Source organism: Schistocerca gregaria, chromosome X (genome assembly GCF_023897955.1).
Source record: "Schistocerca gregaria isolate iqSchGreg1 chromosome X, iqSchGreg1.2, whole genome shotgun sequence".
Taxonomy (NCBI): Eukaryota; Metazoa; Arthropoda; class Insecta; order Orthoptera; family Acrididae; genus Schistocerca; species Schistocerca gregaria.
In genome coordinates, this window is record NC_064931.1 from 750,537,456 (window position 1) to 750,563,329 (window position 25,874).

Below are 25,874 nucleotides of genomic sequence, written 5' to 3' on the forward strand. Positions count from 1 at the left end.
CTAACATCATCTACATATAACAAAACATTAATCTTAGTGTTACAGATCCTGTAAGTTTACAGACACATATCAGCACTCCACTGAACAAAGCCTAGATCTTTAACAGGCTTGTCAGACATTAAATTCCAAGATCTTGAGGCCCACTTTAAACTGTAAATTGCTTCGTTTACCTTACCTACAATACCTGGTTCACATCAAATCCTATTCATGTCTGTACATAAATATCTTTATCTAAATTTCCATTCAGAAAAATGGCTGTTACATCCATTTGATTTGCAGTCAATTTTCCTTGATTCCAGACAGCAAGTAATGGTCTCAAAGATGTCAGCCTTGCTATGGGAGCATATGTTTATGATAGTCAAACCCTTTTCTTAGAACAGCCCAGAGCAACTAGTCCACCTTTACAATTACTAATGTTAGAAGCATTGTACCAAGTTTGTTATTGCCAAATTTGATTATCATGCAAATGTTACAGAAATGCTTTTGTGAACTCAAATGAGAATCCCTGGAGAGAAGATAATGATCCTTTCATGGAAATCTATTGAGAAAGCTTAGATAACCAGCGTTTGAAGCTGATTACAGAACAGTTCTACTGCTGCCATACTACATTTTGCGTAAGGATCACAAAAATAAGATAAGAGAAATTAGGACTCATGCGGAAGCATACAGATAGTCATTTTTTCCTTGTTCTGTTTGTGAGTGGAACAGGAACAGGAATAACTAGTAGCGGTACAAGGTACCCTTTGCCAAGCACCATATAGCGGCTTGCTGATTATTGGTGTAGATATAGATGTAAATGTAGAATGTTGCCTACATCATCATGTTTCACTTTAAAAACCCACTTAATGTTTGTAGCCTTCTTGTTTTGAGGTAATTCACAAACTATTGAGGTTGTGTTTCCATTTATTACTCTCATCTCTTCTGCTACAGCATGAAGCAATTCTTCTTTATCTGATTTGCTGTACATGTCACTAAAAGTCTCTGGGACAGGATTCATGTACATTTCTGCGTTCAGTGCTAATACAGCATAATTTTCCATCCAAGCTGGACATTTTCTTTCTCTTACACATCTACAGATTTCATATCTTCAGCTTCATTAGCACTTGATATGGAGTCATTTCTGTAGTCATTAACATTTTCTTCATCCATGAGAACCTGGCCATTTCTATCTTACTTGCAAGAGAACCAACCTTCATAACTAAAATCAAAACAATTTTCATCAAAATTGACTTCTTTTCAAGAATGATCTCTCATTTGCAAATGCCATAGATGACTCTAGAATCTCTCAGGAAGTTTCATAGCTGACTCTGTTAACACAGTATCCACCCATGAAGCACTTTTTTATTCTGGAATCAAACTTTACAGCAATTGCTTCCCCAGGAGATTGCAAATATGCAATGCAACCAAACACTTCATTTCTCCAACCTTGCCATTTCGCCATATCACAGATTAGACAGAATTGTCATTTTTAATGCATGTATTATGTTTTGTTTATCAAGTAATTCTGTTTATCAAGAAACAGCAGTCCATACTGCTTCTGACAGTAAGATGTTTCAAGTACTGTTCAACAACATGCATCAAGCCTCGCATGTAATGTTCCTATTCATGGGCTCTCGCACTCCATTTTGCTGTGGTGTATATCTCATTATCAATTCATACTCAATTCCCTTCTCTTTAACGAAGTGTTTCATTTTGTTATACAAATATTCATGTCCATTATTGCACCAGAATCTTTTAATCCTCAAATTGAATCAGCAGTCACGACAGCTTCATACTGTTTGACATATTCCAATATTTCTGATTTACTTTGCATCACTTATACAGCTGTGAATTGGGTGGTATAGTCATCTATAAATGTAATGTACTTCTTTGCATTAAGATATGGGAGTAATAGGATCGCTGCTCTCACTGAGAGGAAGGTGTGAGATAGTCTAGGAATAAATAAAATATTTTTGATCAAAATTGGAAAATCTGTACTGCCTTTCTGTTGAAATACCTGACAAAATTCATTTCATCAAACTGCATTGCCTTCAAAACAGTTCCTGTTTTTACAGTGTTAATTTATATGTCTTTCAAGTATTTGCACTTTATCAGTCACTTTTAAGTCATTCACACCAGAGTCCAAGTACCAGGAAACCAATTCATTAAATGAACCACTCAAAACACAACACAGAATTTTCTATGTGTCCAGATTGACAACAGTTGTGACATTTAAAACTAAAATGTTTTTCTCCATCTGAGCTATGCTTTTAACTTTTGCCAGTATTAATGGCCGGATAGGGTAGCCGTGTGGTCTGAGGCGGCTTGTCACAGTTCGCGCGCAGTTTGTTTATTTTATTGTTGAAACTTTTGAATTAGTCTGTTAAAGTTTCCACATTAATTGCTTTCTTTCAGCTGCTCATGTACGTGTTGTGAAAAATTTGTATCTGCCATTTTAGCAGTAATCGAAATAATGATTGTCCTTTGATTTCAGATTTGTTACTGAAGGTGGCCCAAGTGTTGATAAACTACAACCTGGAGATCAGATTCTCATTATTAATGGTGAAGATGTAAAGAAAGCTCCACGTGATCATGTAATCCAGCTTGTAAGGTCATGTAAAGAAACAGTTAAACTCACTGTTTGTCAGCCTCCTCTTGACAATGTAAGTTAAAGTATTCTTTCATGAAAACATTCTAAAGTATATGAAAGTTTGCATCCCAAATCATTTATAGCCCAAAACATATGTTAAGGACTTAGTTTTAATGCTGATAATGGTGTGCTTATTCTCAACAGTCAGCTCGAAAATCTGCACTCCTCAGTGCAGCCAAAAAGGCGAAGCTGAAATCAAATCCTTCACGTGTTCGCTTTGCAGAGGGTGTTGTTGTGAATGGATCACCACTTTTTCCTGTAAGTGAACTTCCCCCCGTTGAAGATATGTTAGATCAGACTCATTAGTAAATTACTTTTATGTTTTATTTTTGTTTGCAGCCATCTACATTTTCCTCAGGAGACTCATCTGTTCCTTTCATGCCTAATGTCTTGAAAGTATTTTTAGAAAATGGTCAAACAAAATCATTTAAATATGATTCAAATACAACAGTTAAAGATGTAGTAGATTCATTGCACCAGAAGCTTTGCATAAAAGCTATTGACCATTTTTCTCTGGTTGTTGAACATGTGAAAAGTTTGAGGAGGAACAAGCTCACTTTGCTGGATCCTATGGAGCCCCTAGCAAGGGTAATTATACAATAAAACAAAAATTATGTCTTTATTTATTATTTATAATATATGTATTCTATAAATGCATAAGTGTAAGTAGGTCAATCAGATATCAAATGACTCGAGACATAAATTAAAATAAATGTCATGTGACACCACAACATGGTCAAAGTCTTTCAATTGGATGCCACTTCAATAACTAGTGTGTCCTTAAAACCAATGGCACCCGATTTTCCCTGAACAATCACCCATCCAAGTATTAGCCAGGTCCAACATTGATTAACTTCAGTGATCAGGTGGGAACCAGTGTTACCAATGTGGCAACGCCATTAGCACTCAACGCATAAATAAAAATGATTACAAACAACAACAATAGTTACTAATAATTATGCAATAAGCCATAAACCTTTTATTTTAACTTTACAGTGTAACAATAAATGTACACGAAAACTGTGTGTTTATCATGACAACTGATAAAGTATTCAAAATAACTCTTTCACTCTGCCAGGAAATGTGTGTTTTAAGTAAAATTTCCTCACAGATTAAAAACGAAATGTTACCTTGGGTTTTGCAGGCCATGATACATGAAAATTTTCTCCAGTATTCAAAATATGAAAGAGGTTAACATAATTTTATTTTATAACATGTCCACCCCCGATGCCGACATGGTAGCTCAGCGTGTTCGGTCAGAGGGTTAGCTGCCCTCTGTAATAAAAAGACTGAGTTAATGGATCAACTACGAACTGAAACGGGTGTCTTACGACGTCTGCCCCGAGCAGATACAACGAACGAAAGTGAACAAAACCGAGATTTTTTTTTTAAAAAAAGTAGTCAGCGCGATGGAATGTCAATCCTAAGGGCCCAGGTTTGATTCCCAGCTGGCTCGGAAATTTTCTCCGCTCAGGCACTGGGTGTTGTGTTGTCCTAATCATCATCATTTCATCCCCATCAACGTGCATGTCACCAAAGTGGCATCATATTGCAAGACTTGCAGCCGGCGAACGGTCTACCCGACAGGAGGCCTTAGTCACATGACTATTATTATTATTATTATTATTATTATTATTATTATTATTATTATTATTATTATTATTATTATTATTTTATAACTTTTGACATAAACTTAAAAACCAATTAGTGACTTTTATTTCATAATTATAAGTGTACATGATAAGAAGTGTATACCAAAACATTTGTATTTTTGTGAAAGATGTCACTCAAAAAGTGCAGTGGAATATGAAATAAGTAATTTTTAAAGTTATGTTTTAATAAATATGTATTTCTCTTGTGCATCTAATGTTACTAGGCAGTGCAATGAAGATTACAAAATTAGACTACTCTGTACTTGCTTTTGCTCAAGCAAAAAAAATACTCAAGTTCTCAGTAGAGCTCCTCCATCATTCTAGTGTTGTCATCATACCAATAGTTTCATGCTCTGCTGAGTAGTTTGTGACATTGAGGTCATTCATTGCTCTAGATGTTTAAAAAAGCTTACTCTCTTATATTCATGACAGCACTGTCCATTGCATCATGGGTCATAAAATATCTAAAATTATATTTTTCTTTCTGTCTTTGGTGTAAGATTTTAACCAGTTAACCTGTGAGTCCACCATGATGAGCCTTTTTTGGGAGTGCCTGCCTGCCTAAAAATTTGAATGCTTTGAAAAAACTACAGATGACATCATTAAGTAATTTAATCTTATTATTTATAAATTCTAAGATATAGTCCTGTGAGAGAAAATAGCTTGATATAAGGAAACTTTATTCTGAAAACATACTCATCTATTGTTAATTGTGTTTAGGTTTTCTAAGTATTCTGTAGTTCTGCTGTAGGGCTTACCGGACTTTCCTGGGAAAGTTTATGTATATATCTGTCCTTCGACCATTTTTGCACAATAGTATACAACACATCAAAAACTAAAAGTATGTATTGGACAACATATATGCAACATGTATTATCTAAGGATGGGTAAATAAAGTAAATTAATCAATAAATATATCAGAGAGGGTCACTTCCTCCTAAGGCATACCCAGGTCCTTAATCAATGCATCATCTCACTCAATATTTTTTTTCATTTAATAACAAGCAAATATTTGACATATAAGAATACAAATAATTTACATCACAAACAAATTACATTGATAATTATGTTTCAGCTACAATGCAACTTTGTCCTATTTAATTTTCAACAAACTTATACGTGCCACCTACTTCCAATACTCCTTTATTCACAAACTTTACCTTCTCCTTCTTTATCGGGCTAACTCCACCTATTTTGTGATATAAAATAGGTGTAACAGACCAATAAGAAAAACTAAGCAGAAACATTTTATTGGAAACACACAGAGTAAAATCAATGCACTCAGTATAGAGATGTTATAATAAAATCCTTTTACTATCTTAGTTTCACATATTGTGACTGTTGTTATGTGTGTGGTTTCATATTATAAACAAGAATATTTTATTAGCCGACACAAGATTGTAAAACCTTTTCATGTACTTCTATCTGTGAAACATCATCTGTGACAAATCCTGTATCATTGTATATGATGAGTTACAAGGATGGTAAATAAATTGAATTGAATACTCTGCTAAACCTATAATGTATTAGTACTATTATGAGCCAATACATTCACTTAAAATGTAAAATCATTTCTCCAGTAGAAGTATTTTAAATACTGCTTTAATCTTTCTTTCCACTTCCAACCTCTTGATGTGTTGTAGTAATGCATCAGTCCAGTCACATAAATGAGAGTACCACCTATCTTTGACATCAACATGCAGTAAAAACTCACAGATGGCAGGTTACAGCATGAGCAGCGGAAGGTATATAAAGTGTGTTGTGGTGATGAGGAAAACAGTGCAGTCATAGTAGCAGTGCAAAAACAGAGTGATTTATCTGACATCCAAAATGGAATGATCATTGACTTTTGAGCCACGGGGCAAGCAATTCCAAAATGGTAAAGTTTGTGAAGTGCTCACATCCCACCATGATTGAAGTACACAATACGTGGCAAAATGTTACTATCCAAAACCAGTGCCAAGGCAACTGTGGTGTACCACGGGCTGTAGGTGAGAGTGGTGAACAGTGCCTGTGGGGAATGTCTGGGTGAATAAACATGCAACTGATAAGCAACTAACTGCTCAGATTAACAAAGGGGCTACCAATAGCGTCTCCACAATAACTTCTCAGTGAATGTTGCTGCATATGGGCCTCCACAGCAAGCCCCTGGTTTGTGCATCCGTGCTGACACTAGACGTGGTTACTCCATGGTATTTTGCAGTAGCTACTGTTTACAGTTATCTGTTACCAATAATGTAATGAAACAGTAGTGAATCTCTTTGCTTATTTATGCACAATCATTACGTTTATTTATGTTCAGGTTCAACTGGCAGTACCTGCATCAAACATTTATCACCTGCTGATCTTCTTCGATTTTGCTATAATCTTTGCTGTTGCAAGCTTCCTGACAACAGCACCATTTGTGCACAATCTCACAGGGCCTCTAAAATTGTCTTTATATCTATTGATTTTATTCCCAGATGAACAACAAGTGACTTCTGTCAGTAAGAGAGTCTTGCATCCAATCATATATCTGGTCTAATAGTTGGTAAGCTCTTATTTTGTTCACTCCTTATCAGTGTGGGACTGTATCAAATGCCTTCTCAAAGTCCTGGGGAAACAGCATCAACCTGAGTGCTGTTGTCTACAGTGCTCTGGATTTCACGGATGAACCAAGCAAGCTGAATTTCAGAGTTGACATTGACTTTTATGAAGGAGATCTTTTTTCTTCATCTGGCTGTCGTGGTCTAATGGGTAGAGCAGTTGACTCAGGGCCTGGAGGTGATGGGTCAAATCCCTGATATGGGTGGGGATTTCTCCATGTGGGTGGGGATTTCTCCTTAGTTCAGTCCCTCCAGGATAGCCACAGGTCTGCTCAGCCTGCTATCAAATGAGTACCAGAGGAGTTTCCTGGGGTAAAAGGTGGCTGGCGTGATGGGCCCACCACCTTCCCCTCCTAGTACACTGATGAAAAAAGGCTGCAATGTGTGTAAAACATGTTCCATACTTGTACAACAGATTGATACCTGCCTATATTTTCTGATGGCTAGCTACCCTTTGTTACGGTAACCTATGATAAATTACTGGTAGAAGGAGAGAGAGTTCTTTCAAATAACTTCTGTATAATCTCACAGGTACCTCATCTGGCCCAGATCAAATAAATGTGCTAAACAGTGGTTTAGCACATTTAGTTGATTTTCTGTGCCATTACTTTGGCATTTGTGCAATAACTGAAAGAAGGAACCAATTGTATCTAGTCGACACACACTTGAATAGGAAAGGTACTATAAGTGTACATAACTTTTTGATACATTTTTGTTGATTGATAAAGTGATAGTTAATGACATACAAATCATGCCAGTGTTTGTATTGAGGCCTGACAATATAATTCACCTTCTTGAGAACCAATCCATAGAACAAAGTTATTTTGAAAATGATCTAATACTCTACTAATGACGTTGCAGCTGGCCTTCAACAATTTTTTGGAACTATTATCTATACCAGAAGACATTTTAATTTCAAATTTCTTTTAATTTGCTTGCAGTTGTGGATCATACATTTATTTGAAACATGATAATGAAAAGTTCTGAGTGGAACACAAATAATGGAAGGAGTAAAGGTAGCAATTCACCGTATAGTTGAAGCATTTAGTGATCATTAGACATGTAAACAAGACTGTAAATATTGCTAAGCTATCATACGATGCCCTCCTATAGAGCTAATGTAAAAACACTCATGCTTGGCTAAATGGTATTGCCAATTGTGAGATAGTAGTACTGTCTGTCGTTTTCAGGGTTACGAGGGGCAGAAACAGATATCACCACTTTATTGTAATACTGCTGGCTGCTTTATCATATTTTGGCAGTCTCAACCAAATATGTTGTATCCATATTTCGATTTTCTTCAGTTTCGTAATCCATCATGTTGGAATTTTGGGCTCAGTTCCTGTACCTTTGGTTGTCAGTCAAAGGAGACACAAAATGTAAAATAAAAGAAAAAGGCCCACTGAGGATGCTTTGACTGTGGTAACACATGTTTGAGTACTAAAGCAAAATAATTATTGTGTACCTGCAAAAAGGCAGACTCATCTTAATTCATTATTTCATGATCTGTTTTCAACGGTGATAACTTGTAAATAATGGGGGTAGGGATAGGAAGAAGGGAAGAGGAGGAGGGAGGGAGACTGAGACTGAGACTGAGTGAGTGGGGAGGGGTGGGGAGAAGGAGGAGGGGAGGGAGAGGGAGAGGAAGCATCATATTTAATTTGTACTGGCTGGGAGTGTTTTTTGTGAGTGCACTTTTGAGTACTTTTGTTAAAATCTGTGTGAAGCAAAAGGTTTAATACGAGATAATTTGATTTTGTGATGCATGTCAGAGGCAACATGTTAGAATACAGGGCCATTAGGAAGACAAACCATATATAAATTTATGTTTTACATTAATTTTCTACATCTCCTATTTCTACCACCAGCACAAACCACACCACTGCTACCCAGAGCTGTTCTGTAGATAAATGATTGTTCTTTCATTTTCATTTCAGATAGCTGCTAGACCAGGTTCTCATAACCTGAGGTGCCTGTTCCGAGTATGTTTTGTACCTCGAGATGCTTGTGATCTGGCTCAACAAGATCTTATAGCTTTTGAATACCTTTATATGCAGGTATGAAAGTGTAAAACAGAGATTCATTTGTGTGTCGGTACTTTTATTCTACGTTTAAGACTCCAGTAAAAGTATTACTGGATGTTTCTAATTTTTAAATAACTTTTGTGCATTTATTTTACAGTGCTGCAATGATGTTGTGCAAGAACGCTATGCACCTGAACTGAAATATGATATAGCACTACGTTTAGCTGCTTTACACATTTATCAGCATGCACTGTCCAATAATATGTCAGGGAAGATAACTGTCAAGGCAATAGAGTAAGTTATGAAAAAGTTTTAATATACCATTTGTTAGTGGTGGCCTTTCTTGCTGCAATGCTGTGTAGATATTCCAAGCTGTTTGGTAAATCATGTTACACTGTTCTGCTCAGGCTCATCAACTGTGTCAATCTGATATTTATTCAAATAATTTTTCTGTTCAACTCCCCAGTCATATTCAAAATTCAAGTTTCTTATAATAGTTGATTATTTAGCTTACAGTTTCTAGACATCACACTACTAAAAATTTCATAAGCACCAGGCATGTTGTGATACATGGCAACATGTTCATCTTTAACAAATCTCAAATGTTTAAATGGATAATGTTGGACCGTTATATATATATATATATATATATATATATATATATATATATATATATATATATATATATATATATATATATATATATGCCCCTATTCCCCCTCTGTTGCACTCTCACTCGGACATGAAACTGTGTGTGTGTGTGTGTGTGTGTGTGTGTGTGTGTGTGTGTGTGTGTCACATCATTGCTAGGAATTTTCACTCATTCCTGGATATCTTGCTGTAATGAAACTTCCAGAGAGATCTAATGATCAGAAAAACCCAGACCATTTACCTCTGTTCCCTTTCAAACACTATAAATGTTACCCTGCCTGCATGGTGGTCTCTCTTTCCTAAGAGAGAGGATATCGTGGAGAATGCCAGTGCCACAGTTAAAGGCTGTTTCGAGACTTAACATTTCACACTACAACAGTTTTTAAGCTGATTTTGAATGTATTTACTTTATCTGTCAGACACCCTATATCCCTTAGTAAACACCCATGGTCAAGGGATAGCATCTTTCAAAACGCCCTCAGTCCCGGATTCAAACCCTGCCACTGCTTAAATTTTGAATAAAAATCATCAGCAATGGTTGCAGAAGACTTCCAGCATAAGAAGTCGCTCTTATGCAGCCAGAGTCCTTGTCAAAAAGAGCAAAGGAGCAGACAGAGGTTCAGGGCACTCTCTTGCCCAATAAAGCCAAGTGAATTGGCTATGATCAACTGCATGAGGATGTAGAAGGCAATGGAAATGACTGCATTAAAGACACTCAATGTATGCACACAGAACATGTAGCCTGTAATTGAAAAACTGTCATGATGATCTCTCCATTGGCAAAAGATTCCGGACTAGCCTCCCATTTGGATCTCCAGAGGGGACTGCAAGGGGGAGGTGACTATGAGAAAAACATTGAATAACCAATGAAATGATAACATTCTATGAAATGGGGCATGGAATGTCAGATGTCTGAAAGTGCTAGGTAAGCTAGAAAATCTGAAAAGAGAGATATCAAGGGTCAACGTAGATGTAGTGGTGTCCAGTGAAGTGAAATGGAAAGAAGACATGGATTTATGGTCAGATGAGTATAGGGTGATAGCAGCAGCAGCAGAAAATGGTATAATGGTAGTAGGATTCATTATGAATAGAAAGGAGGGGAGAGAGTGAGTTACTGTGAACATTTCAGTGATAGGGTTGTTCTCATCAGAATCGAAAGCAAACCAACACCAACAATGATAGTTAAGATATACGTGCTGACACCGCAAGCCAAAGATGAACAGGTAATTCAGTACATAAAGGAATATGAAAATCTAATAATCATGGAGGATTGGATTGTGGTTGTAGGAGGAGTAGAAGAAAGGGTTACAGGAGAAATTGGCTTGGTGCTACGAATGAGAGAGGAGAAAGATTAATTGAATTCTGCAATAAATTTCAGATATTAATAGCAAATACTCTGTTCATCAATCACAAAAGGAGGAGGTGTACTTGGAAAAGGAGCTGGGAGATACAGGAAGATTTCAGGTAAATTGCGTCATAGTCAAGTAGAGATTCCGAAATCAGATACTGGATTGTAAGGCATATCCAGGAGGTGATATAGACTCAGATCACAATTTAGTAGTGATTTAAGAGTAGGCTGAAGTTGAAGAGACTAGTCAGGAAGAATCAATGTGCAAAGAAGTGGAATACAGAAGTACTAAGGAATGGAGAGGTACACTTGAAGTTCTCTAATGCTGTATATACTGTGATAATGAATAGTTCAGTAGGCAGTTCAGTTGAAGAGCAATGGATAACTCTAAAAAGAGCAATCACAGAATTTGGAAAGAAAAATACAGGTACAAAGAAGGTAATGGTGAAGAAACCATGGATAACAGGAGAAATATTTCAGTTGATCAATGGAAGAAGGAAGTATAAAAATTTTCAGGGAAATTCAGGAATGTAGAAATAAAAGCCACTTAGGAATTAAATAAACTGGAAGAGCAGGGAATCTAAGATGAAATGGCTGAACAAAAAATGTGAAGGAATTGAAAAAGAAATGACTGTTGGAAGGACTGATGCAGCATACAGGAAAGTCAAAATGACCTTCAGTGAAATTAAAAGCAAAGGTGGTAACATTAAGAGTGCAATGGGAATTCCACTATTAAATACATATGACAGGGTGGATAGGTGAAAAGAGCACATTGAAGGCCCCTACGAGGGAGAAGACTTGTCTGTTGAAGTGAGGAGAAGAAACCGGAGTTGATATAGAAGAAATAGAGGATCCAGAATCAGAATCTGCAAAAACTTTGGAAGAGTTAAAATCAAATAAGACAGGGGGGATAGATAGCATTCCATCAGAATTTCTAAAATCATTGAGGGTAGTGGTAGCAAAATGACTACTCACATTGGTGTGTAGAATGCATGAGTCCGGCTGTATACCATCAGACATTCGGAATAACGTCATCCTCAGAATTACGAAGGTTGCAAGAGCCAACAAGTGCGAGAATTATTGCAGACTCAGTTTTACAATTCATTCATTCAAGTTATTTACAAGAATTATATACAGAAGTATGGAAAAGAAAATTGAGAATATTTTAGATGATCAGCTTGGCTTTAGGAAAGATAAAGGCACCAGAGAGGCAGTTCTGAGAATGCGGTTGATAATGGAAGCAAGAGTAAAGAAAAATCAAGACGCTTTCATAGGATTTGTTGACCTCTAGAAACTGTTAGATAATGTAAAATGGTGCAAGATGTTCGAAATTCTGGAAAAAAAAAATATGTGTAAGCTTCAGGGAAAGAAGGGTAATACACAATATGTACAAGAACCAAGAGGAAACAATACACGTGGGAGGTCGAGAACAAAGTGTTCAGATTAAGAAGGGTGTAAGACAGGGATGAAGTTAAGGAATTCTACTACCTAGGCACCAAAATAACCCAAGACAGATGGAGCAAGGGCGATATAAAAATCAGACCAGCACTGGCAAAAGACATTCCTGGCCAAGAGAAGTCTACTAGTCTTAAATATGGACCTTACTTTCAGGGAGAAATTTCTGAGAATGTACATTTGGAGCACAGCATTGTATGGTAGTGAAACATAGACTGCAGGAAAACCAGAACAGAAGAGAATTGAAGAATTTGAGATATGGTGCTATGGAAGAATGTTGAAAATTAGGTGGAATGAGGAGGTTCTCCACAGAGTCAGCAAGGAAAGGAATATATGGAAAATGGAGAACACTGACAAGAAGTGGTGACAGGGTGGTAGGACATCTGTTAAGACATCATGTAATGCTTTATGGTACTAGTGGTAGCTGTAGAGGAAGACAGAGATTGTAATACTCCCAACCAAATAATAGAGGACATGTGTTGCAAGTAATACACTGAGATGAAGAGGTTGGCATAGGAGAGGAATTTGTGGCAGGCTGCATCAAACCAGTCAGAAGACTGAAGACTCAAAAAAGAAAAGGAAACTATAAGTGAGATTTATAGGTACATATTCCCCCTCTTTTATGAAATATGAATATATTCAGAACAGGATAATTCAGAATGGTCTGGCATTTAATTTGGCATTTGTAAAAGCCATTATTGTTCACTTATTGGACTGAGTTGTTAACAAATTTTGTTAGAGAATACATGCTGTTATGTTTTTTGGTGGTATTGATAACACCAAACTGTTAAAATAGGTGCATGTGATTACTACCTGTTTAAATTATGAATGATCCCCAAAACCAAATACTGATGGAAATGTGTAAAATATGTTGACTTGAGTTCTTTGTCTTCAAAATTAGCAAGTATTCTTATGGTAGAATTTACTGAAGCTTGTGTATTTAAAAGATACAAAAGATAAAAGAAAACCAGTTACTACCTTTTACAAAATGTTATTTCTGTCTTACTCTGTTGATACTTCTGCATTGATCAAAAGAATACTTTCTGAATCTTCACAAAAATGAACTGATTATGCCTCAGCAGTAGAATTCAGTACAACAATGTGAATAATAGTAATAGAAATGATTATTGTCATTAAAAATCTGTGTATTCTCTTAAAAATAATCATGGAAAAACTGTGCATCAGTATTTAACTAATATTCATTTTCCACAGGCGTGAATTTGGCCTTGAAAGGTTTGTTCCTGTTTCACTCATAAGTACAATGAAGAGGAAGGAACTTCGTAAATTGATTGGCCATTTTCTTAAACTTAACAACAACCTTTCTCCATCAGGACAGAAGAGTCTTACAAGTTTGCAGGCAAAGCTGTATTATCTGAATATTATTAGTGAATTGCCAAGCTATGGTGCTAAATGCTTTTCAATAAATGTAAGAACATTTTTAATTTTATATAAATAACTTATGCATGTACATGTAAGAGTGGGGTAGCTGTTCAGTACTTAATTTTCAAATTATAGCATTTTTTAAATGTTCCCTGTAACAATATTATGAGAAGGAAAGTTGCTACTCACCATATAGTGGAGATGCTGAGTCACTGATAGGCACAACGGAAAGATTTTCACACTTAAAGCTTTTGGCCAATGGCCTTTGTCAAACGACACACACACACACACACACACACACACACACACACACACACACACACACACACACACACACACACTCTCTCTCTCTATCTCTCTCTCTCTCTCTATCTATCTATCTATCTATCTCTCTCTCTCTCTCTCTCTCTCTCTCTCTCTCTCTCTCTCTCTCTCGCTCTCATGCAAACACAACTCACACACGACTGCAGTCTCAGACAACTGAAACCACAGGAACCACGCTGTCGCAGTGTAGTTTGTTGCCCGAGACTGCAGTCGTGTGTGTGTGTGTGTGTGTGTGTGTGTGTGTGTGTGTGTGTGTGTTGACAAAGGCCATTGGCCAAAAGCTTTAAGTGTGAAGATCTTTTTGTTGTGCATATCTGCGTCTCGGTATCTCCGCTATATGGTGAGTAGCAACTTTCCTTCTCATAATACTGTTACATTCCATCCTGGATTTTGTATTTTTTGATTTAATAGTCTCTGGCTATTTTAAATGCAGAAGCTGTCTATTGAAACTCTTCATTGTTACTTAGAAAAAAGTCTCTGAAATATGGTCAGTTATGGTAAAAAAAGTAATATGTGCATTTTTTTTATACAGCTGAATTTGGTACACTAGAGTAAACTATAATGAGGAAACAAATAAATTCTGATCATTTTTAAATGATGTTGTTTATTATATTATAATTTATAGTATAATTGTAGTATATTATGCTTATTTTAAAACAAATAACTAAACAGAAAGTGAAGTAAAAACTACAGTACTCTTTGTTTTTCTTTTTAAGGACATGAGTATTGAACGTGTCATTTTAGTCAGCCCTAAATTTGGAATCAGTCAGATAACAGGTTTGAGGAACAGTGTTGTAAGTATTAGCATTCTGTATTTGATATTTTATTCATTATGCAGATCTGTTTTGAAATTTATTTAAAGCAAGACAAATTGTTACAGCCTGTTCCACTGGCTGACATAGAGCAAATGAGCCAGATCACAGTAAAGCGAGAAGATGAAATAACTCGCTGTGTAAAAATTCATTTTCCAGAGTCAGATAAAAAGGTAAGCTACGGCTGTTGATATGCTGGAACCCCAACTACTATAGGTATAATTAATATCTAGCATTGATTATGTGCTCCCATAATTCCAGTAACTTTGATTTATTATATTTTTACAACATTAATCTCCCTAGTTTGAAATCATAACAAGATAGTTGTGTTGCATAATCAGTGAATAAATTGAGTTCTTCCTGTGAGATACAATGTGTATCATGCACTCAAATACGAGGGTAATCTCAAAAGTAAGGTCTCCTATTTTTTTATAAGTAGGTAGACCTGTCTATTTCTACAATGGTTTAGGTCAGTTTACAGCTTGAACATTTAGCTATTTTTTGACATAATCACAATTTCTGTTGATGCAGTTTTGTAGATGCTGTGGCAGTTTTTGTATGCCCATGTAATACCAGCTTGCTGCCATGCTCTTCAGAAAGTTAAGAACCTCTTCTTTCACCTCGTCGTCAGAGCTGAATCGCTTTCCCGCCAAATGTTCTTTTAACCTATGGAACAGGTGATAGCCAATGGGCGCCAAGTCAGGACTATAGGGTGGGTAGGTGATTATGTTCCACTGAAACTGTTGCAGGAGAGCAACAGTTTGTCGATTGATGTGTGGGCAAGCATTTTCACAGAGAATGTGTACACCCTTGCTAAATGTTCCTCTTCTCCAGTTCTGAATTGCTCGTTTTAGTTTTTACAGAGTCTCACAGTACCTGTCAGTGTTAATTGTGGTCCCAGTGGGCATAAAGTCGACCAGCAATACCCCTTTCTGATCCCCAAAAACGGTTGTCATGACTTTACCGGCAGACTGTGTTTGTTTGAATTACCACGGCTTTGGCGAAGAAGGATGCTGCCACTGGCATGATCGTTGCTTGGTCTCAGGTGTAAAGTGGTATGCCCAGGTTTTGTCACCCATGACAATTGAGTCCAGAAAGTTCAGCTGCAAGGCGGTGAAGAAATGCGCAGGAAGCATCAACTCATTGCCACATGTGGTCCTCAGTCAGCATGTGTGGCATCCATCTTGCACACACCTTCCGGTAGTTCAATGTTTCTGTTAAAATTCTGTGAGCGGTGCTTCGGGAAACCTCAGGAACCAATGTGCAGAGATCATCCAGGGTGACCCGCCGATCTTCACGCATGCTTTGCTCAACCTTCAACACTGTCCCCTCAGAAATTGACAGTCTCCCGCTCCTTTGTTCGTCATGAATTTCAGTTCAACCAGCTACAAACTCTCTACACCACTTACAAATATTTTTGACATCCATGCACAACTCACCATACGCTTCCATCAATTGGTGATGGATTTCAATCGGCACAGTGCCTTTTGCATTCAAAAACTGAATAACTGTGTGCAATTCTCACTTGGCGGTAACATCCAACGGGAGCTCCATTCTCAGCGGCTGCCAATCCTAGAGTGAGTGCTTCAGTGCAGAGTCCTCATGTTTACACACAGTGCGTGAAGCACTCACCATAACAGTGTGACCAACTGCCACACAAACAGAGTTCTGTACTTATAAAAAAATAAAAGACCTTACTTTTGGGATTACCCTCGTATTTGAGTGCATGGTACTCATAGTTTCTCACAGAAAGGACTCAATTTATTCAGTGTGAGATGTATTATCCATAGAAATTGTATAGAGTTCAGAATTAATTATAGTTTCCATAGAGAGTCTGGCATGAAAAGCAAGGGGTGAATTGAGAGAAGCAGCTAAAGGCTTTTACATGCTTGAGTTGTGCTGGTTGTTCAGCAATGAAAATCCTGCTGGATATTAGAGACGCACGAACTCGTGTGTCATCCATTCTCCATCTAAGACATCCACTGTGCTCCATCTGATCAGATGATTTGGGTTTCTATAGACTTTGTTCTGACCCACCTTCTTGTTAATGTCACATTGCGTATATCAGCTATTCAGTATGCATAGTTGAGAAATATTATGAGGAACACCCTCCACCACACACTATATGGTAGCTTGCACAGTATGTATGTAGGTGTAGATGCAGATGTAGAACACCAATTATATGTATAACTCTCACAATCTAGTAGGTTTTTCATCATGGTACATTAAAATTCCGAGGGTATTCAGTGGGACTGTGGTGGAATAATTTGTTTACTCAGGCTGCATCTTACTGGGGCAATGCTGTAAAGCAGTCTTATCCACATTGCAAATTATCTGTTTATCCAAGATAGTGAATTCCATAGGATCTGGGATGAAACATCTTTAAAGCCCAATACCAACATGAATAGTGATTTCTGTGAACAGTTGTTAGTGTCCAAAGTCACAGGGATTTACCCCGGTTGCCTTATTATATGTTAGGCAGATGCTTCTTCACCTTTGCATTGGATAAATAGTCAATCCAGACAAAAACTGTTCATGGGGCATTGCATGTGACGCACAGTGTTGAGAAAACCAGTTTTCATTCTTGTTACACTCAAAAAGTTGCTTTGTGTCCCTAATCTATAACTGCCCATCAGATTAGTCTGGCATGATATTCAATCCAATATTTATAGTTAAAGAAATCAGTCTTTCCAGCAGTGTTGGCTTAAGGCATCTGCTAGATGATGTTGCTTCATAATTTGATCAAAAACACCTGTATTCAGACACAGCTGCAAATATTTGTTTTTGCTGTCACAGTCAATAAATATAACTCAAACTAATATTGCACCAGACTGAGTTGAGGCTGCTCTATTTCATTTGACACTGAATAAGGTTGCTTTCACGCATGGCCCTACCTTTGATGAAGTAGCACTACCTGGATTTTCCATCAATGTAGACTGTCTTGTCTGCATTTCCTGGGAAAATAAAATCTTCACACTGCTACTCTTTGGTTTGTAGATTCACGTTTTCATTAAATGCATGGTAGTTCATATAAAATTATAGTACTATGATTAATTTTTTAATATTTCATTTCTTTATTTGATTATTCATTGACCACACACAGAGCTTTGTTCTGTTTAGTGTAAATATCTTACCCTGAGAGATTAGTCACATGTGTGAGAGTTGTGTTTGCATGAGTGTGTGTGTATGGTGTCTGTTTCTGCCAAAGGCCTTGTTGGCCAAAAGCTCACTTTCTGACAGCTTTTTTGTTGTGCCTATCTTCGACTCAATGCCTCCGCTGTATGATGAGGAGGAGCTATCCCTTTCATAATATTGTTAAGTTTGTCATCTTCATAATTTGTGATCTGGTCTGACCATTGGTATTTTTGTTCGTTTCCTTTTAGCTTTTCTAAAACCTATGATACCTAAAACCCAATCATACATATGACATTGCATGATTTTTTAGATCACCTGTGACATTTGCCTGCTTTCTTTCTTTGCTGATAGTCCTCATTGTCGATGTACTACATTGTTATAGTGGCGGAAAAATGGGGGTGGAAGTTCAACACTGACTACTTAAAATGATGTAGCCAACAGTTGCACAGTTGCATTTCAGTTCTTTACCTTCGCTGTTCACAGGCTCGCAATACTACACAGTATAGGACCAGTTCACTATTGGTAAATGTGGATAAGCCTCATTAATAGGTTGCAGGCAAACATCAGCATACTGCTACAATAGTTTGCTGTTGAACATCTATGAGCAGTAAAAACCTAACCACACAGTTCACAGTTCTTGCAGAATAATAATATGGTATATGTGACACTATTTTTAAAATAAATTAAACAGATATTGTTCTAACACACAGCCAATTTGATGTATTGTTGTTACTCTAACCAATACATACTTCCCATCTGAAAATCGGCTGTGGAATGACTGACTCAGGACCAAAAATTGGTCCTTTATATATCCTCACAATTATAGGCATTCAAACTATACATTGTTCAATGCTTAAGTTATGAAATTACAATTAAAACATAACTCATTCAATTAAGTGAATATATTAAAAAATTCTTTCTTTTCAACATTTTCTTCTACCACAAAGCTTAAGCCAAATTATTTGTTTAAAGAATGAAATTAACAGATATAGTTATACAAAAAATACTTTTGACAAACCTGGTAATTATTTTGGAATTAATTAAGGGCTGGCTTTGCTAATATGTTTTCGAATAGAGCCAAATAAATAATTTAAGAATCCTAGTAGTTCTTCTTCCAAATGTTTATAATTATTACAGAATTTATATTCGTTTATAAGTCAACAATAGAATCTAAGTCACAAACAATTACTGATTTCACCCTATAACAAAGGTATTAACTGGGAAAGATCAAAATAAATTAGGAAATTAATTACATACACATAACAAAGTACAAAATTACATGTGGTGCTATATTCCTTAACACTGATTGCCAACCTTTCACATTTATGGAAATGCAGATTATACTCTTGCATGTTAATGGTAATTAAAATTAAAATAAAATAAAATAAAATGAAATGAATTTAAGGAGGCAGATGGCGAAACAAGATAGGACGTAAAGAGATCCCAGCTTGCTTCATCACACACCCCTAATTGAAATTAGTATTTTGCTCAGCCATCATGGGAATATTTTCATTATTATTATTATTATTATTATTATTATTATTATTATTATTGTTGTTGATTATATGTACCAATTGAGGTTATACAGTAGTTAACCCATGAATAGTGAGAGTTCAGATTTGCATCTGATCATCCAGATTTAGGTTTTCCATATATCACATAAATTGGTTAATGTGCGCACTAGATGGTACATTTTAAAAATACTTAGCTGATTTTTCTGTTGTCTTTCTGAAATTCAAGCTTGCTTTCTGAGCTTTATATTAAAAGGAAATTGAACACTTATTTTCCTTTCTTAGACTATATGGCATGACACAAATCCCCATTCTCGTATATATTGTGAATCGCACAATTCTTGTATATATTAGTGTTTGCATCTTTATGCCATAAACTGGTCTCTCTGTCTACAGGAACTGGTGTTAAGTTTAGACGAACAAGATGCAGCAGAACTTGTGCTTGTGTTGCAAGGTTACTACAGATTGTTGACTGGTTTGGAGTTACCTACAGAGAGAGACATTATACCTACATGGGTTGATGATGCAGGTTAGTTTTACAGGCAGCATTTTATTTCCTTCTTTATCAGAAACATAATTTATGTTTACAAAAAATACTCTTGAATCATTATCCATGGCTGATAGGTCACTGCATAATTATTCACTTTGCTGTTCAGAATTGCTTTACTGACGAATCATCACAGATATCAAAAATAAGAGCAAAGTCTTCATACAGAGTATAAAGTCATGTCCATCACCCATCAGTATCAGAACTTAACTGAATTCCACAATTTTTGCAGATATTAGTGTTACTCTCCAGGCTTGTTAAATTTAAGTTCCAAACTGATGGGTGATGCACAAGATTCCATACTCTGTATGAAGACTTTGCCCTTATTTCTGATATTTTGGATGATGGGTACTGCCTGAAACACATCAGTAAATCACTTCTGAACAGCAAATTGTTTAGTGATCTGTCCAGCAGTGGATAAAGATTCAAGTTTACATAATGGTTGCATGCCTCCCACACAATTTCATGTCATGCCTTAAGAAAAGTATTGTTATTAATTACCATCATTTATGCGACTGCCATCATCTGTGATAGATTTAAGCTCTTAGCAATAATCCACTGTATATCACTTTGTAAGTGGATTGCATGGGGAGGGATGTGTTGATTAAGCAGCTTACACTTCTTCAAAAACCTCTATACAAGAATCACAACTGATGATATCATTATTCTAGCGCAGTAATGCTATACAAGAATCACAACTGATGATATCATTATTCTAGCGCAGTAATGCTTACATATTATTAGACAAGATGTCCACTTGTTACATTGTAACTATCATAACAACGTATTTTAACCTGTTCACGTGACACACATGCACTTATCAATATGCTCTGATTTGCTGCGAACAACAGTGGATGCAACAACTGATTTTATTTTTGCCTCTGCATAATACCCATAAAAACATTGCCTTACCATTATAGCTTACATCAATTATGAGACAATCTAAGCAGCCCTCTTAGAATGGATGCAGATGATGATTTCATTTACTGTCTAGTCACCTCACCAGAAGGTCAAAACGAATTCCAAAATGATTTATACAAGATATTTTTATGGTGCAAAAATTGGCTGTTGACTCTCAACAATGAAAAGTGTTAGGTCATTCACGTGAGTACTAAAAGGAATGCGTAACATTTGAGTACCACCTTAAATCACACTAATCTAAAAGTTGTCACTGTAACTGAATACCTAAGGATTACAATTATGAACAACTAAAATTGGAACTGCAGATAGGAAATGTTGCAGAGCAGGTGAACCAAAGACTGAATTTTATTAGCTTAGATGATGTAATGGATCTACCCAAGGGACTGCCTACACTATGCTTGTCCATCTTCTTGTGATGTCCTCCTTACCTGTCGCTGATGTTGTATGCGGTTTTGTGCATCTTTAAGTGGCTCCTCTCACTTTATTCCCACTATAACATTATTGATGACCAGTTCCAGTTTATAGACGAGTTTACAGAGCTAATATGTGTACATCTTTCTTTCATATACATGTCCCGAAGAGAACTAACCCAACCATTACCCATTCACAGTATTTGTTGAACTTCACAGTGGCATAATAAACAACATGAAAGTAAGAGTGCACAAAAAGTAACATGTAGTACAATCAATAGAGTTCATAATGTCTAGTAAATATTAGTGATGAAACATCAACATTCTGAGATTACAAATACACCAGTGTCCAAAATAAAAGCAACAAACAGAAATTTTGAGAAGTTACTTGTATTTCGCCACAAAACAGTATGAACTGTAAAGTAGAAACAATGTAAGGGATACAGACCGTAAACAACTGCAACATGCATAATGGTAGACAAATATGTTCTTTGTTTTTTCCAATTTAACAGATTTACACACCCATTCCGACTACTCGTTAATGTGCTCAGTATGGGGTGTGACCACCTGTGGCATCAGTATAGGTCTAACAATGATGGGGCATGTTGTAAATGATGTCATCAATCCCATGTTGAGGCAATAATGCCCATTCTTCATGCAGAGCTGCTTGCAAGTCTCAGAGAGTGGTTGGTGGATGCTAACAGGATGCAACCCGTGTGCAAATTCTTCTGTTTCCGAGAAAATATCAATCACCAATGCTCTATGAGGTCAAGCATTATCATCCATCAGTACAAAGTCTGAGCCCACAGAAACTCGCAGCAACCCCCCAGGAGGTCACGAGATCTCATGACAATACTTGACAGCAGTTAAACCTTGCTGATACATCCATGTAAGTTCATGAAGAGGCATTTGAATGTTCAACATAGTACCTGCTCACATCATTAGGGACTCTATATCAGTTTCTTTCCACAATGTTTGGGTTCTAAAATCGTTTTCTACATTCCCTCCAGATGCAAATCTGTCAAGAATCACTCTCCAGATAAAATTGGGGCTCATCTGTGGAAAGGACATTGGCCCACTGTTCAACCATCCGTGTTGCATGTTGACGACTCCACTGTAGTCATTCCATTCTCTGAAGTCACATCAGAGGTATACATACAGCAGGTCTCCGGCAATAAAGGTCACTATGCAGAAGCCTTCTTTACTTCATTTGCCTCAATACAATTCGTCCAATTGTTGCTGTGAGGTCAGATGTCAGGTACTGTGTGGTCTAAGGTGGTACCATTGTTCCCTTACAGTCAAATAAATCCTCTCTTTTTTATGTCGCACATGGTCAGCGCTGCTCTGGTCTTCAGGATATCATTCTGGTCTCTCTAAACTGTCGCCACATCAGTAAAATAACAAAATGATTCATGTTAAGCCTTTCGGCCAGATCAGTTTATGACTATCCTGCTTCCATTCCTCCTGTGTCCCCCCCACCATGCAGAGTCTGGTATGTGTCTTCACTGTGCCATACAGCACCATCTATGACTGTATACACAGTGATTGTGGATTTGGGCTACCCAGAAAATACTCACACATTTGATAGGTGCCTTATGTCAACATTAGTGTGGTTGTTCATGGACCAGAATGCTATATTCTGTGCAGAACATGACTATATGGACATCTATTGACAGTTTGTATGATTATATCCTGCGTTAGACATAGGATGGGGAAACAGTGGTTTGTTGCTTTAGTTTTGGACACAGGATGTATACTACATGGATGATACACGCATTGTGTCAAAACACAGATTTTCACATGAGATGTCAGGTGTTGGATAATTAGCCTTGAACTTTGACCCTCAGTGACACATTCATGTTATAAATCTGCTGGCCAGTCACCAATGTTCTCATGCTGAAACTGACATTTTGGCTTAATGCTAGTTAGGCACAGATTCTTTTGTAATGATACTGGTGTATTACTCAAGTGTTTGGAAGTCACCAAATTCAAGCTGCATAGATTTTTAGTGTTTACTTCCCAACCACACACTCTTAACACAATCTGACATAGAGGTGTGACATACATGATTCCAGGGTGCAGAATGTTGCATTGTCATTAGCCACATCTATGTCATCACATTGTCTCTGTAGAGCTGTACCATGGAAAGCAAGGAGAGGATGTTGGTTGGTGGCCAGTATCCTCATTCTATAACACAAACTGCATGCAATTAATAACTGGGTTCTTTATTCATAAACAAAGAGCTACTTAACTTAAGTTTCAATGTGCTGTGGTGCAAGCTCTCTTCTGTATAGTCCATGTAGCCTCACTGCTATTGAAGTAGAAGTCTGCTGTGTTCACTATAAGGTTGCTATGTGCTGCCTGTCTCTGTGCTAGAGCTAAGTCTGCGGCTTCGTCTCGGTGACACACTGGAACTCTCACGGCCTACAGACTTGAACTAACTGGCATTACTGGCTCGAACTAACTAACTGACTAAACGAACTTGCTAAACTGGCCTTCCGGTCCACAGCAGTCATCCTAAATACTGGCAGCTGAGTGGGCGTTGGTGGCACGTTTCCAACGAGTCTTGTTGTTGGCCTCTATTGATACTCTCGTAACCTCTATGCCCCATGGTGTGCTGGCATTAGCTTACACCAACACACAAACTCTCATTCAAACCGATATGATGATGCTATCCAAATGCTTACCTATTGCAGATGTGATTTTTGGGGATGGGTGACTATTTAAAAACATTTCTGAGAGTATGTAATGTTTTGAAATCTGTCTGGGTTACATTTTACAGTATCACATAGGCTTGAATATTTTACTGTTATCTGGTTTTTGAAAAATGTTGAAGGTTAGTAAACTGTAAAAGTATATGGAGCCTTATTATGTATCCATAGTCTGAAATCCAGTATATACAAGTATGGTATCCATTTTGAAATAAATATTTTATAATCCTAAAATATTTGAAATCTCAGATAATGACTGAATTAGAAAGATGTTGTCTGATTCAAAGAAAATATAGCAATAAACATATGTTTTCAAAGTTCAGAAACTGATAGACATTAAAGCAAAAGAGGTAATTGGAATAGTGAGTGTATAGACATTTAATGATGAGTATTTCAAAAGTTAATTAGTTTCAGATAATTTAAAATATGTTCTTCGAAAGTTGGAAATGTCTGCTTTTGAATGGGCTGTAGCAGTACTTACTGTATTGCCCATTGACTCAAAATACCTTCTAATTACAGGACTGTGTTGTTACTTAAACTACTCATAACTTTTAATTACTCAGGCCTCTAGTAAAATCAACTGCATCATTGTAATCAGGAAGTTAAATATAAACAACTAACTTATAAATTTAAATGGAATTCTGCATAAATAACAATTTGATATATGCCTGTGCATATTGCATGTGTAGCTGCATTAGGTATAGAAGGTAATAGCAAAAGAACTGTAGTTATCCTTGGGGGCAGAAAACATAACATATGGAGAACTTTCCAACTTGCTTCACCTTATCACTCATTGATGTTGGCTTCTGCTCAAAGTCTATGTTTGTCACAAATTGCAGTTTACCATCAATGTTCTTTTCTCATACATTATGCACTGCCTGTTACTTTTCCACACATTTTGTAAGTTCACTGACACTGTTCCTCACTTCTAATTATCCATTCATTCCAAATTTGTATGCCACTGTTTATGTGTATGAGCTCATTTCATCATACCTAAACAAGTAGATGTCTTCACACAGAGGCACCATATGCAACATAGTGTTCCTCGTAAATCTCTTATGAGTGAGATACGGTATAAGAGTTTCTCATATGCATGAGTCCTTGTCAGTTGTGACAGAGTGGAACATCTCCTCAGACCAGGGCATCATATCGATGCCCCCCTTACATGTTGTTGATGTTGCATTTCGTTTTATGTATCTTGAAGTTTTAGATCTTAATGTACTGAAATGATAATCTGGTAACTGATACTATGAAGGATAGTGCAAAAATGATGTAGACCAGACAATAATTAAATTTCAAAGTGGCTCCTCTCACTCCATTCGCACACAACATTATAGATGGCCAGTTCCAGTTGGTGAATCACAGTTTATATGGTAAAATGAGCATATTTTCCTTCATAACCATGTCCAGAAGAGAACTAATCCAACCATCACTACGAATCACAGTATTTGTTGAACTTCACAGTGGCATAATGTACAGTGACAGAAATATGAAAGTAATAGTTAACACAAAATACTTGTTGTATGATCACCAGAATTAATCATACTGTCCATTAAATATTAGTGATCAAACATTAATGCTTTGAGACTACAGGTAACATACAGGAATGTTACATACATGATGTCAGTGCACAAATTTTCGCACAAGATGTTAGGTACTGGATAATTAGCCTAGATCTTTCACTCTAATCAACATTGTTATGTTACCTGTGTGCTGACCGGGCACTGGCTTTCTCATACAGAAACTGAGATGTTGGCATCATGCTACTCTTGCAGACTC

At 36.8% G+C, this 25,874-nt stretch overlaps 1 protein-coding gene across 2 annotated transcripts in view; it reads left to right on the plus strand.

Moving 5' to 3' along the window:
- The window catches only part of LOC126299428 (uncharacterized), a 296,023-nt gene that overhangs the window by 228,069 nt on the left and 42,080 nt on the right, over positions 1-25,874 (plus strand). For both annotated transcript variants that reach the window (XM_049991327.1, XM_049991328.1), the window contains exons 5-13: positions 2,474-2,642; positions 2,774-2,887; positions 2,969-3,217; positions 8,804-8,923; positions 9,048-9,184; positions 13,557-13,770; positions 14,765-14,842; positions 14,929-15,033; positions 19,903-20,035. In XM_049991327.1, the coding sequence (XP_049847284.1) occupies positions 2,474-2,642; positions 2,774-2,887; positions 2,969-3,217; positions 8,804-8,923; positions 9,048-9,184; positions 13,557-13,770; positions 14,765-14,842; positions 14,929-15,033; positions 19,903-20,035 (1,319 nt within the window). The remainder of the gene's footprint in view (positions 1-2,473; positions 2,643-2,773; positions 2,888-2,968; positions 3,218-8,803; positions 8,924-9,047; positions 9,185-13,556; positions 13,771-14,764; positions 14,843-14,928; positions 15,034-19,902; positions 20,036-25,874) is intronic.